General features: G+C 39.1%; 1 protein-coding gene across 6 annotated transcripts in view; it reads right to left on the bottom strand.

Moving 5' to 3' along the window:
- The window catches only part of csde1 (cold shock domain containing E1), a 45098-nt gene extending 27196 nt beyond the window's left edge, over window positions 1–17902 (bottom strand). For 4 of the 6 annotated variants that reach the window (XM_012963798.3, XM_018091305.2, XM_031896054.1 and 1 more), the window contains exons 1-3: window positions 17795–17902; window positions 10182–10566; window positions 200–328 (exon numbers count right to left, since the gene is read on the bottom strand). In XM_012963798.3, the coding sequence (XP_012819252.1) occupies window positions 200–319 (120 nt within the window). In that variant the 5' untranslated portion in view covers window positions 320–328; window positions 10182–10566; window positions 17795–17902. 6 annotated transcript variants of the gene reach the window in all.
- Window positions 17903–18376: the final 474 nt, after the last annotated feature.

Raw genomic sequence — 18376 nt, 5'->3', positions numbered from 1 at the left:
CACGTACAGAAGTTACTTTCGTTACTTAGGACATGCACCAAACACTTTAACACAAACCGATAATGTTTGAAGGAAAGCCATTACTAAAACACTGCAACACATTGCCATCGCTTAGTATGGTTACAAAAGGCAAAGTCCTTGTAAAAGCACTAACATGCCAGCATAAAAAATATATATATATTAATCACCCCTGACTTACAGATCTTTGATACAAAGGGGTCCTCTTCAGTTTTTTTGACCCACTGGAAGGAGTATAAGTGGGAGAGCCAGCAGCAGCTGGAGTGGGATACTCTGATGACAAAGTATAAAGCTTCTCCATCACATACAGCTGTGATAACATAGCACACAGATGTACAGGTGAGAAAATATATTCTGGGGAAACAGGTTTATAATAAAGATTTTTTTTTCTAAAAACACGCAGGCTAGTTCCACTAGGTAGATAGTAATAAAGCTTAAAGGACCCAACAGCATATAGTTCCTGCCCTTCTTGACAGAACATGATCTTACAGCTATAACCAGAGCACACAATCCCTAGAAGGAAAAAAAAAAAAAAAAAGTGTACTAGCCAATAATTAAATTGCTTTGGCCACCAGCCAATGGCCTGTGATGAATTATAAACAATGCATCCAAGACACCAGAGTTATCAAGTTCTTTCTCAGGTGCGAATTGCAGTGAACAAGTTAACTACCATGCAATAGCATGGCACACAAATGTAAGGGCCTAGAGTGGATATTCTTATTTATCCACAAAACAAACAACCTTGACAGACCCACTTTGGGAAAAAAAAAAAAAAAAATAATGTAGCTACTCATATGTAAGACAAATGCCAATCACAGTGCATCGCTGAATATGCATGAGATGAGGAACCACACAGGTCAAATACATTCATATGTCTGGAATGGTACTTTATTTAACTTCAGAAGATGCAAGACATCCCTGTCCTTACCAGGAAAGGTAATGCTTACATACCACAATTGTGGAATGGAGGAAGTGCTGTGTTCTCTGGGACGCACAGCAATGAACATATGTAAAACACTTCCTCATATAAAGCCTTTTTATGGAAAATATACTTTTTAAAGTAGCATATGCTGTTGCATAAAACCCATTTTAATGAAACTGTGCTCACACACAAACCAAGGGGTAAATGCACACTAGGTTACATCAGCCAATGAATGGACAGAGCTGTGTCTTTTGTCTCCTGCAACTACTACTTTACAGTTAGAACCTGCATTTGTTCCCCACTGTCAAATGTTCAGTGAGCAACACACTAAACATCACAAGAGAGATGTTCCAGTCTGGTGCAGTAGTGTAGTTTTAGGGCTCTAAATCGGCGAAAAAGACTTGCGAGGCTTTTTCGGCGATTTGCGCAAAATCGTGCCGCCGCGTGTGCCATCCCACCGGCGACTTACATTGTCGCCGGTGGGATGGCAGGGGAAGGCAACTTGGGGAGATTAGTCGCCCGCGCACAGGGAGTTTTGTTGCGGGCGACTAATCTCCCCGTGTGCCAGAGCCCTTAAGGGGAAAGGCCTGACTCTAGAGGGGGACAAGCTATTGAAGGCTCTCCATTATTTGTTCTTTTAAGGATTGTCTTCCCTTAGCAGCTGTTTCCACTTCCTGGTAAATGAGCAGAGTCTTACAAAAGCACATTTCTTAGAAAGCTTTGCCTTAAATGATGTCCTTTACCATTCCATACAGACATTTGCACTTTAAAAATAATTCTTACCTGCTGTATGCAAGTATGTTAGGGTGGAACAGAAAATTCATTTTGTTTGAGTTTGTCCTTCTCAAATTGGAAAACAGTATGGCTTTAGGGTAAAAATCTACTGATGGGCCTGAAGTATGGCTAGACGTGAATGTCTTCGTAATTACAAGCATACACTGGAGTAGTACAGTAATCTCCCTAAAATTGCTCAAAACTGCTGCAGAGACAGAAAGCAACATTCCAACGAAGATTTGCACAAATTTTGAGGTAAACTGAAAACTGGGGTAAGTTTAAAAAAAAAAAAGTGTTACAAAATAATTCATCTCAGGTGAAACACTCCCAAAAAAAAATTAAGAGGGAACAATGGACAGAAAATAAAACGGTCTACCATTCTATTGCAAAAATTATGCAAAGAGAACAAAATTTAAATATTAGGCCTGCTTTAAGATATACGATTGCTTGGAGCAATTTTGTCTTCAGGGTTAAGTTGTCACTTACAAACATGAAAAGAAAAAAGGTTCTTGAGAAAATTTACTTTCCTTAGCCCACTCTCACACAAGAAAAACAGGCCATACGCATACCAAAAATTGTATGATTATTGGCAAGTGCAAGTCAGCCCCTCCAATCCTGACAGACAATGCTGGTAAAATTCAGAGCTACACTTTAATCAAATATCCTTGCATGGATGCACCATAACAAGGCAGCCATATACTAGGTTATATTCTTCGGCATGTGACGAAAATGTTGAATAATAATGTACGAGAAGATCATCATATGCCCACCTTTCTCTCTAGATATACCCAATTCAGGATTTGGTATTTCTCTTAATTAAAAAATGATGGATTCAGTGCATGCCTACTTTCTAGTGTTCTCTGTTTTTGAAAATTCAGACAGTGTTTATGCACCTTTTCTACACAAGACCAAGTGAAGGGCTTGTATCAAAAGGTATGTGTAGAAGGGCTATATTCCCAGCCCTAAAAAGAATATCTAATTGTCTAAAAAAAAATATGACTGAAGATTAACCTACAGCCAATCTCTTCAGCTTTTTCAAGCTGTTGGGCAATAAATCATGAAATGTTCTGGGGCCAGGCTGTACTGTCATCTACAGCCTGTGGACCAGTCGACAACCCCATTAAACAGTTTATGGAATAGTACTAAAGGGTGAAAATGGATAAACAAATTAATGGTAGATTAGAGATGGGGTGATCAATTAGTGCAAATAAAGTATTAAAAAAAAAAAAAAAAGCTGGGAAAAAAACAAAAAAAAAAAAACTAAAATCCTGAGCACTACTTAAGATATTAAACAGGGTACCTTTTGCACTTTCAATTGGAATTCTAAGCAAAATGTAATAAAATGGGTCAATATCTTTTTGAAAGATGAATATGCAATGTTAATGCTTGTTAACTTTTTTCTGTGATTATTAAAAGTTTTGATAGGGCAAAATAACTTACTGATCGGCCATAAGGTGATAAAGTCAGTCCGACTGAAGAAGCATTGCCCAGGTTGGCACTAACGTATGCAGTAGGGGGAGAAGACGGCATGGAAAATTCAACAAATTCTTTCCAGGTGCTTGCCATATTCCTATTCCTGTTTCAACTTAATTTTACAATGCTGCATATAACAAAATCAAAACAAGACAACCCGATCAATTCACATATGGCTCGGGGTTGGGGGGGGAAAAACGCAGATGCAAGTTTCCGAGCCTAGGGTGTTGGGACCAAAACTATTTTTGTGTATATAATACAATTCTACATTAACTTGATACAGCTTTATGTAAGGATGAATAAAAGGAATAAAGACAGTAAAACAAGTGGAAAGGACAGAAATAGGCAATACAAATTAGCTAATCAATTAAACAAGATAAAACTTTGGAAACCAGATAGTTCTCATAATTCAATTTTTTTTTTTAATATTTTAATAAATCCTCTCTTGAAATGATCATGAAGTTCAAGATTTTGCTGTTTAAAGAGAACACTTCTCTGCAGTGGGAGCTGTCATATAGCTTACCTTGACAGGCGCTTTCACTGCAAAATACAGCAACAGTCTGCTTACAAGAGCTATAGCACAACTTGTGTTGTAACTGCTACTGTGCACTCAGTAAGAAGCAGGTGATTGAAATATTATTCCCCACCTGTCACTGCTTCTATTGAAATGCATAGTAAACACTACCTAGTTGCATCAAATTAGAAACAATACAAAATAGCACAGTTATTGCAGTCTGGAGAAACCTCTCTCCAATTAATTAACACTGCGAACAATACACCGATGAATACATTTCCTAACAGAATTCTATAGTGTCAGGCCCTGTTACTTGTAGAGGTATGGGATCCCTAATCAGGAAACCCGTTATCCAGAAAGCTCCGAATTACGAAAAGCCCATCTCCCATAAAATTTAATCAAATAATTTAGAATTTTAAAACAGATTTCCCTTTTCTCTGCAATAATAAAACAGTACCTTGTAATTTATCCCAACTAAGATATAAATAATCCTTATTGGATGCAAAACAATCCTATTGGGTTTATATGTTTTATTGATTTTTTAGTAGATTTAAGGTATGGCGATCCAAATTACAAGAAGACCCCTTATCCACAATACCCTTGGTCCCGAGCATTCTGGATAACGGGTCCTATACCTGTATTGGAAGTTCCTTTAGTTGAGATGGGCAACATTATTCTTGGAAACCTAAGGATAAGTTTTCACGATCGTCACCTATGAGTTTTCCCCCTATAACTTTACATGGTAGACCAGACTACCTTTCCACAAACATAGGATGCCTCACCACCCACACCGTAGAAACAGAAGAACTGGAAGGAAGAGAAGGTGAAAATAAAAAGGGGAATGGCAAAAACTATAATTTGAAGAATAGGGCTGAATAACAGCAAAACAGAAAGCAAAAAGACAAAAGCAGCAAAAACAAAGGAGAATGAAACCCTCGTATCACTGTAGTAGATAAAAAAAAAAGTGGCATTGTAAATGTTTAGTGCCCTATCTTCTAAAGAAAGATCTGCATACAGTTATTGCTAGAAAATGATGTTTTCCTAAAAGAGGCAAACTTACATCCCCCTCCCTTTTAAGTACAGGTATGGGATCCCTTAACTGAAAGCCCTTTATCTAGAATGCTCTGAATTACAGAAAGGCCCCTACAAAGTGTCTATTTTAAACAGATAATGTCTGTTTCTAAAAAGCAGACTCAGGGCTCCAGCACACGGGGAGATTAGTTGCCCGCAAAAATGGAGATTTGTCACGGGCGACTAATCTCCCCGAATTGCAATCCCACCTGCGAAAATGTAAATCGCCGGTGAGATGGCATACGTGGCGTCACGAGACTTGAGAGAGGCGACTAATCTCCGTGTGCCAGAGCCCTTAAAAGGGCACCCGTCACCCTAAAATGGTTTCCCCAGGGGGCTAATAGAGCCTGCATTCAGAGAAAACTTTTAAAACTGCTCCCATCGGCAGTAGGCCTCCTGCACCAGGAGGCAACTCCTGGTGCAGACAGCCATGTTGTGGCAGAGAATTGTGCCACAACTTTTCTTCGTTAAGCACGTGACATTACACAAACGTCCATAACGAAGCGCTCATTATGCGCATGCACAACATGTCACACAATGCAGGTGGCCTACCATTGATGGGGGCCTGTACCTCTGGAAGGGGAAAGAACTTTAGCCTGACAGACATGGAGAAAAGCACATCTGCTCTTACACCTCATAGCTTCATTAACTTACCCAGCATTGGCCTGTGTGGAGCCACACAGTGGATATCAGCGCAAAAATTACATTAGCGTTTTCATGCCCATAAGCGCTCTGTGTAGCTCCACACAGGCCAACCCCAGTCCTGTCAGAGCCACAGGATGTGTGCATTAGAGTAAATGCACTTTCCTCCACGTCCTGCGGAGGAAAGCAGTGAATCCACTTAGTTTGCCTTGCCCTAAGGGTATGGTGATCCAAAATATAGAAATATGCCTTTGCATTTTAGTTTGTGCAATCTATACCTGTAGTCTAGTTGTCCCCACTAACATGCACAGCTGCACTGATCAGAAACATACACATGCAGCTATAAGATAATGATATGTTATGAAAATTGTAGTCTGTAAGCCTGGAAAGTGTTTCAGGAAATATATTTCAGTTGTCACTATGGCTGCTGATGGGTACTTTATATAAATAGCAAGAGTAATAAAATGCAGGACTTCATTCCCCTTTAATTGAGCAGTATAGAAAGCAAGCAGAGATAGAAGAGCAGAGGAAAAAATTACATGACGATAAACTAGGGATGCATCAAATCCAGGATTCAGACAAGATTCTGCCTTTTTCGGCAGAATTTGGGCGAATCCAATTGTCTGGCCAAACCGAATCCTTAATCATGTAACTTTGCGTCAAATGAACACAGAAGTTGAACATTTTTTAACCGTGCACTCAGCGCACGGTTCTCTTTATCCCTTCCATAGTCTAATTTGCATATGCCAAGTTGGGATTCAGTTTGGTATCTGGCAGAATCCCAAAATTAAGCACATATCGATAATAAAAGGAGAGCAAAGAAGGTAAGATGACAACAGAAAAGAGCTAAACAAGGCTTCAGCGTCATTGGTCAATTATCTAATATACGTTATGATTTTAAGACTGCATTGCCATCTTGAAAAGGTATGCTGTTGCACTCAAGGGATATGCTTATGCAAAGGCCCAAATGCATACATAAAATATGTCCATGCAATCTGCTTGACCCCACTGATGTCAGTTAAGGTATTGTTCAAGTTTGCAGTTTTAGAAGCCTGTGGCTTTGGGGCCACTGGGAGGAAGAAAAAAAAAAAACAAAAAAAAAAAACACCGGAGGACTTGTGTCTCCAGGTTGACAGCCCTAAAAAAGGCAGCATAAACATAGAAGTGGAAAGAGAACATGAAGGCATAATATATACCATAGCAACATAAAAAACCCTAGGCACAATTAATTCACACATACAAATGGATCTTGTGCGATAAAAAAAAAAAAAAAAATATATGATAGGCCACAGGAGCTAGATCAGGGGTCTCAAACTCGCGGCCCGCGGGCCATTTGCGGCCCTCGGTACAATATTTTGTGGCCCGCACCAACGCCTTCTCAAAAGCAATGAATGGATCGCGATTTGTATTGCGATTCAAGGGATAATGCAAGGCACGGTGGGCGGGAGCTGCTGATTGCGGAAATGACGTTATGCCATCATAACAGTTATTATGGGAAGACGTTCTGTGTGCACAATTAGCTGCTAAGGAGCTAATTGTGCACACAGAACGTCTTCCCATAATAACTGTTATGATGGCATAACGTCATTTCCGCAATCAGCAGCTCCCGCCCACCGTGCCTTGCATTATCCCTTGAAAGCCAATTTTTTGTGAAATCCCTTATGCGGCCCAGCCTCATCCTGACTTTGCCTCCTGCGGCCCCCAGGTAAATTGAGTTTGAGCTCCCTGAGCTAGATGAACCCTGGCTGCTCCATCTTTTTATGTACAAACTACACAGGCAGATAGACAATTAAATTATACACAATTGTTTGAGCAAGCATAAATAAAGCATTTAGCAATCCATTATGTCCTATCCCGATTAGTATAATGAACAGTGCACAGCATTAATCTAAAGGTGGCCATACACGGGCCAACTATAGCTGCCGATATCGGTCCCTTGGACCAATTCGGCAGCTAATCGGCCCGTGTATGGGGAGAGCAGATCGGCCTGGCCGACCGATATCTGGCCTGAAATTGGCCAGATCTCGATCGGCCAGGTTAGAAAATCTGGTCGGATCGGGGACCGCATCGGCTCGTTGATGCGGTCCCCGATCCGACTGCCCCATTGCCGCCCACATAATCCCATGGTCTGGCCCCAGGGCCAAACGATCGGATTATTATTTTTTTTACCTAAATGGTCCCCGATATCGCCCACCCGTAGGTGGGGATATCGGGGGAAGATCCGCTCGCTTGGCGACATTGCCAAGCGAGCGGATCTGCTCGTGTATGGCCACCTTAAGTCTAAATGAAAAAGTATCATTTTGGTTTGCTACATGAAATTTAAAGCATAATGATTTGAAAATGCTGGGATGTATGGGTGTTTCTTTTTTTTTGTTTTAGGTCTTAATGTTTAGACTATAAATTGTAGTGGATCTATATTTTTTATCCTATTTACTTCAAATGCTAATGGTTGGTCTAGTCAGTAGGCTATGAGCAAACACATTTATCTGCCAATATTGCTAGTAACCATGGTTGCCACATGATGATGCAAATGATGCCACTATTAGAGGGGAAAAAAAAGTATAGGAAGGCTGGTATTTTTTCTTCTAGAAAAGGTGGCACCCCTACCAGTAACAAATGTCCTCCTTGGACAGTAAACCACAGTTTCACTTATCATAAATGGATTGAAAACAGTTCAGAAGAACTATGAGCGGAGGTATGGAAAGGTTGTGGCCATAAATTGAAGACTAAAAACATCAGCAATATTTACCTAAATAAACGAGGCAATTTAAATTAAGGAAAGGCATGTATGAAAAGGAAAAAATATAGGCAGTTTAGTGGGTCTATAAAAAGAAGCTTGGTTTATTAGGTTTGTTTTTTACTACTAGTTTTATTATATTAAATTCCAGCCTAAAAATGTACACTTTGTTAAACAGTTGCCCCTACCTATAATGTTCAGCAGAATAAAATGTCTATTTATGAAAGTGATTTTCAGTGTATAATTTATTATCATAATACAGTGTTTTAAAGGTATCATGTAAAAAGGCATTCAATTAAACAGTTCCAGAAACACACAGGCTATAAGACTCAGCTCTGAAAGATTTTGGCCCGTCTTCAGAAGAATCAACTTAGTGTTTTAAAGTAATTAAAATATAATGTGCTGTTGCTCTGCAAAAAAATTGTGTTTTTGCTACAGAAAAGCTACTGTATAAATAAGCTGCTGTGTAGCCATGGGGGCGCCATTCAAGCTGGAAAAAAGGAGAAAAGGCACAGGTAACAGCAGATAACTAGTAGATAAGCCCCATATAATGGTGGTTTGTCTGTTATCTGCTAAGTAACCTGTGCCTTTTCTCCTTTGAATGGCCGTCCCCAGCACACAGCAGCTTACTTATATAAACTATAGTAGCCTTTCTGAGGCAAACACACTAGCTGTAGCAATGCAGGGCAACAGTACATTATATTGTAATTACTTTTACACACTTTCATTTTTTGGTGTTACTATTCCTTTAATCCTTGCAATTATAAAAAAAAAAAAAAAAAAAAAAAGCAACCTTACTGTAGTGTTCACTTCCATTCATATGGCAAACTTGCCAAACAAGCATATTTTAGTCAGATCTGACCAATATTGTGAATGTCTAATCCAAAGGTTCTCAAACTTAAAACAGGGGGCCAGTTCATGGTCCCTCAGACTGTTGGGGGGGGCCGGACTATAGTCCTCAAACTACACCCCCCAACCGCGCGAAGCGTCCTCGCGTCATGTAACCATGATAAGACAGACAGGTAGTAGCCAGGGGTGAGGACACAAGCGGGGGCCAAGTAAATTACCTTCGGGGCCCGCAGTTTGAGGATCCCTGGTCTAATCCAGCCATTTGGCCCAAGACAATGATTGGATTACAAAGGGGATCTACCTTAATTAGTGGCCCATTACAGTCCTCATCCGATGGGATCTTTACACCTGCCCAATAGATATGTATCTGATCATCAGCCAGATATCATGACTGGAGTTATTTAATTTTATATGTTCCCAGCTTTCTTGCCAAGCCCATAATTTAACATGTGACCAAATGTGTGCTCAGTAAAACCCCTGTCCCCATTCGCTCTACCTCCTTAGCAATGCACACAAAAGTTAAACTTGAAGGGGCACACTGACACACATTACTCGAGAAGTATGTACCGAGATGACCTGCAAGGCAGACAAATCAAGTAACATATTGCCACCCTCCTTAAGTAAAATGGTTATCACAGTTTAAGAAATAATAAGAAAACGTTTTTGCTCTTTTCAAAGTGTTATTTCTCGCCTTTCAGCTCCTACTCCCCACCAAGGAGCAGTCCACCTGGTCATATATAGCTTAATTGGTTATCACTGCATAGGGGTTTAGAAGACACAATGCCACGACTAATCTCTCCAAAATGCCTGTCACCTGTGGTAGCAGCAATTTATCTTGTGGAATTAGCCTTAGAAGTATAATGTGATGCAACATGTTAAAGTGTAAAAGGTTAAGTGAATGAGGAAACTAGCTTTCACATGAAAGAAATACATATATCTTTCAACAATTCCCACATTTATGATTTTATCCTTTTTAGGTGCTGGCACAAGAACAACCCGTAAATTACTTAGTGAGTCGCATGGTAGTAGAAAGTGGTGATATAAACAAAGGCAATAAGGAAACCGCAACAAAATACACACAGGTCACAAAGACCACTTAGTCTACAAATCATTCTATATGTAAACGCTAAGAGTAACTGTTACGAAAGTTACATATTTGGGACATGGTTACATTAACCCACCTTTCCGAGATATTCAGATATTGCACGTTCAGTAGTATTTTCCAATTCTCCGTCAGTAAATCCTTCAAGGCTGTTAGATGCTAGTATTAAAAGAGAGATAGCAAGAGAAAACGATCTATCAAGCTAAGAGGGATGACTTACGCTGCACTCAGCAGTTGCAAAATGCAGCGTAAAGGATAAAACAAAGACTAATAGCAGCGTTGGGAAGTGCTTTTGTGAAGCTGTTGAGTAGGCACAAACTTCTTGTTTCAGATCAAGTGTTGTGTCTTCAGCGCAGTTTCTCTTCTTTGGTCTTGTTAGTTACTGTTGTGGCAGGTATTCCTTGACTGATCTGAACTTGAAGCAGCAGTTTCAGGTGGTAGTTTCTGTTCTGTTACACTTCATACTAAAAGGGGAAAAAAGAGCTATGATTAGCATAGTACATGCATGTTCTACATTTCCCAATAATCAGTTCTTGAAAAACACAATAGGCTTTAGGTCATAATTACATGTAATTACTAACATTGCAAATGTGAACCTTTGTTTGCTATGTGTTATTGGCCAGATGCAAATATTGATAAACCATCCAAATTGTCTGAAAAGAATATTGCTACAAACCTGGTTATCAGAAAATAGCATTTCAATGCACATTTAGCTATTTTAGTTTTTATTATTTTACTTGTACCTTTGAAAGATTATTTTATGCTATTAGGAATGGAATTTGCAACCATATCACAGAATTCTTTTTTAAAGTCCTCAAGTATGTACAAAAGAGGTAAACAAAGGAGCATTATACAGTTAGAGAGACCACTACCGCAAATATTCTGCAGCATCTGTTGCTTACCGTCTCTAGCCACAGCAATAAATAAAGTGCCTTTAAGAGTTGAGGGCTTTAGGCAAAAAAAATCCTCTTTTAAGCATGAGAAACATTAACCTTAAGGTTGTCCAATATACTGACCATTAAGGGAACCTTATTACCAAAGAAGTCTAAGATCTAGACACATGCATTCTGAGCACCATCTGGAAAATACTGTAATACAGGTACGGGATCCCTTATCCAGAAAGCTCCAAATTACTGAAAGCCCTTCTCCCATAGACTCCATTTTAATCAATTTAGAATTTTAAAATTGATTTCCTTTTTCTCTGTGATAATAAAAGAGTAGCTTGTAGTTGATCCCAACATATAATTAATCCTTATTGGGGGCAAAACAGTCCTCTTGGGCTTATTTAATGTTTTTATTTTTAGTAGACTTAAGGTATGGAAATCCAAATTACGGAAAGACCCCTTATCCGGAACACCCTTGGTCCCGATCATTCTGGATAACAGGTCCTATACCTGTACTGTTTCTGGAGAAATCAACACGTTAAACTTTTAGTTAAAGTTTAACTACACCTTAGCAACAGACCTCGAACACACATACACATAAGTCAAGCAGCAAGACTGATTTCATTACAGGTGATCGTATTTTAAAAATAAAAACGGACAAGAGCAGTTGCAAATTAATTTCTTTCAAAGCCTGTGTGCAGCTGTTCAGTAAAGTACATTCTGTGAGCAAAACGGATAGATAAAAATGCACCACATACATCTGAGGTGATTATATCAGAAGTCATGTTAAAAACATGTTAGGGTACACAAGCTTGCCCTGAATTCGTTAAGACATTTTATGCTGGTACCTCATATCCCTTAATACTGCCTTTTCACGGACCTTAACAATAAAAGACACACACTTTGTACGAGTAGCATTAATGCCAGTTTTCAGAAAGACAATTTGCCTTGACAAAACTTAGTTTTACATATACTGACTTTTAAATTAGTTTGTAAAAAAATAAATCTTAAAAACAAACTTGTTACATTTCATTGCATCATACTGCTGACTTCCTAAAATTCATATTATTTATTGACTAATACATTCTTGGAGCAGTATCAGAGAAAGGCAGCAACCAAAGTATCAAATTGAACAAGCTGCAGTACTACAATGCTTTAGTGAAGGTGGCCATACATGGCTATGTCCTCCAACCAATTGGCCCAGGGGCCAAATAATGTACAAGGGGCTACACATAATATACCTGCCTTTGTAACAAAACTAATGTTTACAGGGTAACCCTTTTGAATTAAAAAAAAACAACAAAAGTGGCGATAACAAAATTAAGCAACAAGCTGTTAACATTAACTTAGCAAAAATTAAAACTGTAGCAGTTGCAGTCAGAAAGTCATTTGGATGACAACTACAGTACAAAATTTCGCCACTTCTATGTTCAAGAAAACATCTTGAGTGGGCCAATCCCAACCAGCCCATTGCCAACCTAGCCAAAAAATTGCAATCACTTATATTCCAGAGCCTGACATGCCCATTTTTGACATAGAAGGGTAGATGTTAGTGGGGGTTAAGCACATCAATCATAGAGGGAAGTACATCATCATAGAGGGCAAGGATGAGGAAAGTATTGCAAAGGTGGAGGAAGGTCCAGGGCCCAGCACCCAGACAAAAAAAATTTGCCCAGAATCCACAGTTGCAGATTTGTCCTGAGCACCACTAGCTGTCATATACTGGTAGTCAGCTAAAGATTTAACCGAACTACCCAACTTAAGCAATAATAGCATTTGTAAGAGCTGGAAGTTGTATCCTTCTTGTAACAAAGTACATATGTTATTATAATATATATATTGTGAAGAATGCAAGGGTGACATGGTGGTTTCTTTCCTTGCAGAACTTCAACTTTACGGTGGAACACCGAGCAGGCCAGTTGCAAGGTAATGCAGATGCATTATCAAGGTCCTACTGTATGGTTGTAATCAGTGTCTGAACCCATGGGCTCGAACAGAGGGGGGAGGTATGTGACAAAAAGGTTTGTCTCGGTGAGAAGTGTCTGTTGGATGGCAGGTATATAGCACCCAGGCTGAGGTACTGGCTCCTTTAAATCTCCAGGGCAGGAGAGGCTAGTGTGGCTAGAGAATGCTGGAGCCAATTAGGGAATGCTGGAGCCAATTAGGCAACACCTGAAGCATTTAAGGTGAGCCTGGGTGTGCAGCAGGGGGTCAGATTCTGAGAGAGACTGAGGGGCAGGCTGGACTGATTACAAGCTCCCCTGATTCTGGGACTCCAGAAAAGGACTGCCAGGCATTGGAAGTGAGGATTTGGGTTATCCCATTTGTCGAAACTACAGTCTGGTGAGACTGTTTTCTTGAACCGTTTACTTGCAAACACCAAGTTGTGATATCTACTGTTTTGCTGTGGAAAATAGTTTCAATCATTTTTATTGGGATTTTTTAAACATTATAGCCAAATAAAGGCATTAAAATATTTTCAAACATTAATATTTACATTATGCAGAAAAATAATCTGCAGTACAAATAATAACAGCCGTTGAAAACTTATACATTCAGTATTGGTCAACATATGATAAAATATGATATAATATAATTTAATATTGTTGGTTAAGAAATTTGTTATGTACACGTATATTTATACCCGTATACTAATCACGCGTTGAAAACGTGCAAAACGCGTATACACTGACACTACTGAGATCCTAGGGGTCGCATCCATCTAAGGATTGATTGAACATAGTCAAGCTGTATCATTATGCTGTGGAAAATAAAGCACAGGCAGGAGCCTGATCATTTTGGTTGCAAACCAGAGTTGTCTATCATCTGTGAAGCCCAGATTTCCATCCGCTACCGGCTACCAGCTAAATCCCCACAATATATATATTAAGCATACTTGTTCTTACCGGCAAACAATTTAAACGTCCCAAAGCTAATGTAATTAAGCATAAATGGACCTATATCAAGGTGAATAATCCAGACAGACAGCAACATTTCAATTACACCTAAAAGTAACATCAAAATGCTGTACGTGTCAGTGCCCTACCAGATCACTGGAGACAATCTGCTTGAAGTTTAAATAAAAAGTCTTTTATACGCAAACTAAATATTCAGTCCTCTTTTGACAATGTTACATTTGTTTACTAATCAGTCAAAACAGAATGGTAGAATTTGCAGTTGACAGAAACTAGAAGGCTGCAGTTATATTCTAGGAAACACTTATTCTCAGCTTTTGAGAGGGAAAAAAAAAAAATAATAATAATTATAGAAGATATAGCCACACTTTGGGACCTGTTATCCACAATGAATGTTACCAGATAAGGGATCTTTTGTAGTCTGAATCAATATTCTTTAAGTCTACTAAAAAAAATAATTTAAACATTAAACCTGCACTGCTGCCTCCACTACTAAAAAAAAAGTTGTATAATTTATTTTTTAATTTCCTGATAACACTTCATTACATGAAATACTTTATGAAAAGGCCAGAAAGGCTAGGGGCAAGAGTTTAGGGGCTGCATGTTGCCCAGGACCGAGCAAGAGTTGTCAAAATATGACCCACCGGTTTCTGCGATCAATGGTGCAGGGTGGAAATAATCTGATTGGTGATGGAGCAGCCAGTACAGTCTTTATATTCCTAATTGGCTCTTTTAAAGTGTGGAAATAAAAATGCTTTCTGATTGAACTGAACCCAGCAAACAAAAAACAGCCTAAAGTTGGCCACACACGTTCCAACCCTCCACTGACATTCAGGGCTGAATCCTCAGATATGGAGGTAGAAATAATAGGATTTCTACCTCCTATCTGTCGATTCAGCCCTGAAGGCAGATTTTGCTCAGGTGCCTTCAATGGCACCCCATCAAAATCTTTTAACTCGCCCGATCAGCAAGTCGACTGATATCTTGATATCTTCCTTTTCAGGCTCTACTCTATTTGCCATTCTAGCTTCCACACTGCTGCCCGAATGCAAGGATAATTGAGCCCTAGCATCCAGTTAGACTAAAATCTAACACTGAGGGCTATAAAACAAGGTAAATAGCAATACCACACAAATATGCTGAATGACCTAGAATACTCAAAATTGCCAATGACGAGGACAGTACATGGCAAGTCAAAAAGACCAAAGAGAACCATGGGGTCTGTATGAATGGTTTAATATGAGAATTTGTATATTTTTTTTTTTTATTTTATAAAATGTTTGAGCTACAAGACATATAATATATAATATATATATAATTCTAAGCAACTTTATGCTATACATAAACTAAGTATTTTTAATGGTTTTAAAGTCTTTTGAAGTTAAAAACCTTATCCCTTTCTGTACAGAACACTGCAGAATTCAGCTCTCCTCCAGATATTCTTCAGCTGGCTTGTGCTGGTTTAGGAGGTCAGAACCAGCAGTGCAGAGAATATAAACAGCCCAACAGACAACTGCTTTACATTACTGATAATTTTAGACCAGTCTGTAAAATTCACAATTACAAAAAAAATATATATATAAATTGGTCCCAGTAATGTAATATGTCACCCTTCTTAATTGATGCTATTTAGTAAATATTTCTGTGCAGCAGGCAAGCTCTGCAAAGAACAAATACAATTTCATTAACATGATTACATTGTTGGAGCCAATTCACACTGTTTCTTATAGGCTTCTTGTACAATTCCTAGCACCTCTACTTCTTGTAGGGGTGCCGATTTAATTCTATTAATCACTGAAGACATTTACTTTAGTATTAATTTTAAATTTTAAGAGTGCACGGTTTTACTGGAGCCTTCCACTCAAAGAATGTTCAGTGATTCATGAACTAAAATTGCCAGCATGACAAAAGAAATTATGCCGATGGCTCTCATTTTAGCTAGTGCCATATGGGGCGGATTCTTGGCCTGCAGATAGATGCATGCACCAGCGACGAATTCTGTATAGTGTAGCTGCACCAAAGACAACATAATGGCTTCAGGTGCAGCAAGTGCAATTAGATTTTTCAAGCAAAGAAGCAGACTCTTGGCCTGTGTTTATCCGCAGGTCAAGAATCAACCCTGTGTGATACTAGCCTTAAATGAACACGAACACCAAAATTTAACACTTTTTATACATTTACAGTACATTTGTGCAGCAACTGCAAATACGATTTCTTGATAGCAACAGCCCTATTTTAAATAATAACTTTTTTTATTTGATAGGTCTGTTGAGTCATAAATGAAATTTGAACTTTGTGACTTCTTATGCAAATTTACATTTCTGTATATATCCTAGCTGTATTATTTTTTAAACCCAATACCATAGATAACAGAAGGAGCTACAATGGAATTGGCCAAAGCAGATCAAAAATCCGCTGTCCATCAGGAAACTAAGTGACTAGCTTAATCTTAGTTACGTTGTTGCCAGGTACAGGGTTACCTCGACCCAAGTTTTCTGGAATGGAAAAAAAAAATTCTACTCCAATGTAAATTAAAGTGTTCAGTTATTTATAACTTGCAAAACTTGCAAGTGTGAAAGCTGTTTCTGTCTTGCTTGTCATTTACACATTTCTTCAGTAGTAGCTCCCATCCAACAAAGACTCAAATTCCCACAATGCCTTGCAGGTTCTGTGGTTACCATACTTGCGAAGGAGAATACCAGCAGCATGCAAGGCTTTGTGGGAACTGGAGAAGGGCTGATTTGTGATCCATTGTTTTTGCGGTCAGTTAATATGAGAAGGCAAAAGACAAACGGTTTTCAATTGCAAATTACTTTGCAATTACATGCTGCTGGTATTTTCCTTCACAAGTATGGTAACCACAGAACCTGCAAGGCATTGTGGGAATTGGAGTCTTTGTTGGATGGGAGCTACTACTGAAAAAAAGGTGTAAATGACTGCTAAAATTTTTATAATTAGGCTAAGCTTACATAAACAAAAACTCTTTGGGTGGTTACATTCGCCTTTAAAAATTCAAACAACGACAGCAAAAATTGAAGCTAAGTATTCAGGCAGAATATGCTACACATGTTGCCAGAATCTCCTAAACCACTTTCCTAAAACGTCCAACAAATAAATAAGATTCAAGGAGTACGGCCCTTTAATGAAACGCAGAACTTATACCACCTAAGAGGTGTTTATCGACCAGTATTGCGACACAGCTGCTGGGAAAATAGATCACTGCATTTCAGTAAGCACATTCTCGCAGCCGGGGAACGCGATGCAATCTGGGAGTTGTAGTTCTTAGAAGGACCGTTCTACCTCAAATCGACGTGCAGAAGAACTACAACACCCAGAGCGCCTAACATTACACATCACAATCCAGTCAGTCTCACACTAACCCTTTAGCTGCGGACAGGCTGCCCCGCCCGCTCTGTTATTGGTCACTGTGCCCTCAAGCCCCGCCCTGTCCCCCCACTGCGCTGCCCTTTGTCCGCCTGGAAGTCAATAAAACGACGCTGGTTTGGTTGAGACTTCACAAACATCACTATTGTTTGAGATATAAAATCTGAGAACTTGGTCTTTGTCTAAAGGATAAGAGGTACGCGTAAACAGGACTGGAAGCTTAAAAAAAAAGGACAAATAAATAAGTGTGCGTGAGTATAAGGCAAACGTCCGCTTGTTACTGGAAGGGTAAATATTTCTATAAGCACTGTAACAGCGTGACGAAGGCAAAAGCAGAAGACGAATTCAGCCTCGTGTGCCAACCAGCCAACCTGGAAATTGTCCAGGTGATAAAGAACAATCCTTAACCCGCCAAAGCACAGAACTCACCACCAGAGTCTGTCAGTAAAAAATACATTATGTTAAGTCAAAATTCCCGAGCCAAAAACTGAAAACGCAGATAAACTCACCCCAACAGCTCACAGCACAATCACCAGCGCCGCCATAAGCAGCACGGCACATTACGTAGGAATAAAACATGGATCTATCGCGAGAACTTGTAATCCCGGACGGAGAAGCGTTCTGCGCATGTGCGGCCAATCCGCTTTTTCTTACTGTGCGCATACGCTATTAGCCTCTAGTTTCAATTTTGTAAGCAATTAGGAAATACTATAAACGTTTTGGGTGTGAAATTACTAGACCTCTGTTATTTTTTTATGGGATCAGTACAAGGTGGGTTAGAGTTTTAGGCCTATGGGACTTGAGGCATGCATTTATGGAGTAAATCAGTTGCAATGAAAGTGCTTTTGTCTACGCATACTTGTTAGTTATAAAAAACAGTCCCATGTCACGAAAGTGTTAAAAATCCGGTCCGGTTTTTTTCTAACGCCTAAATACATCTTTAAGCAGTAATTAGGGTTGCTACTGGCTGCTATTATATGTGATTCCAATGTTACTTATAGTGAATATTAATAAAAATATAGATAATCTGGTATCGATTTCCAGAATAGGTAGTAACCCTTATAGTAATGTGAAATAACATCCCAACTAAA

The sequence above is a fragment of the Xenopus tropicalis genome, chromosome 2, assembly GCF_000004195.4.
Source record: "Xenopus tropicalis strain Nigerian chromosome 2, UCB_Xtro_10.0, whole genome shotgun sequence".
NCBI classification, from domain to species: Eukaryota; Metazoa; Chordata; class Amphibia; order Anura; family Pipidae; genus Xenopus; species Xenopus tropicalis.
This window is presented reverse-complemented; position numbering and strand designations above follow the sequence as displayed.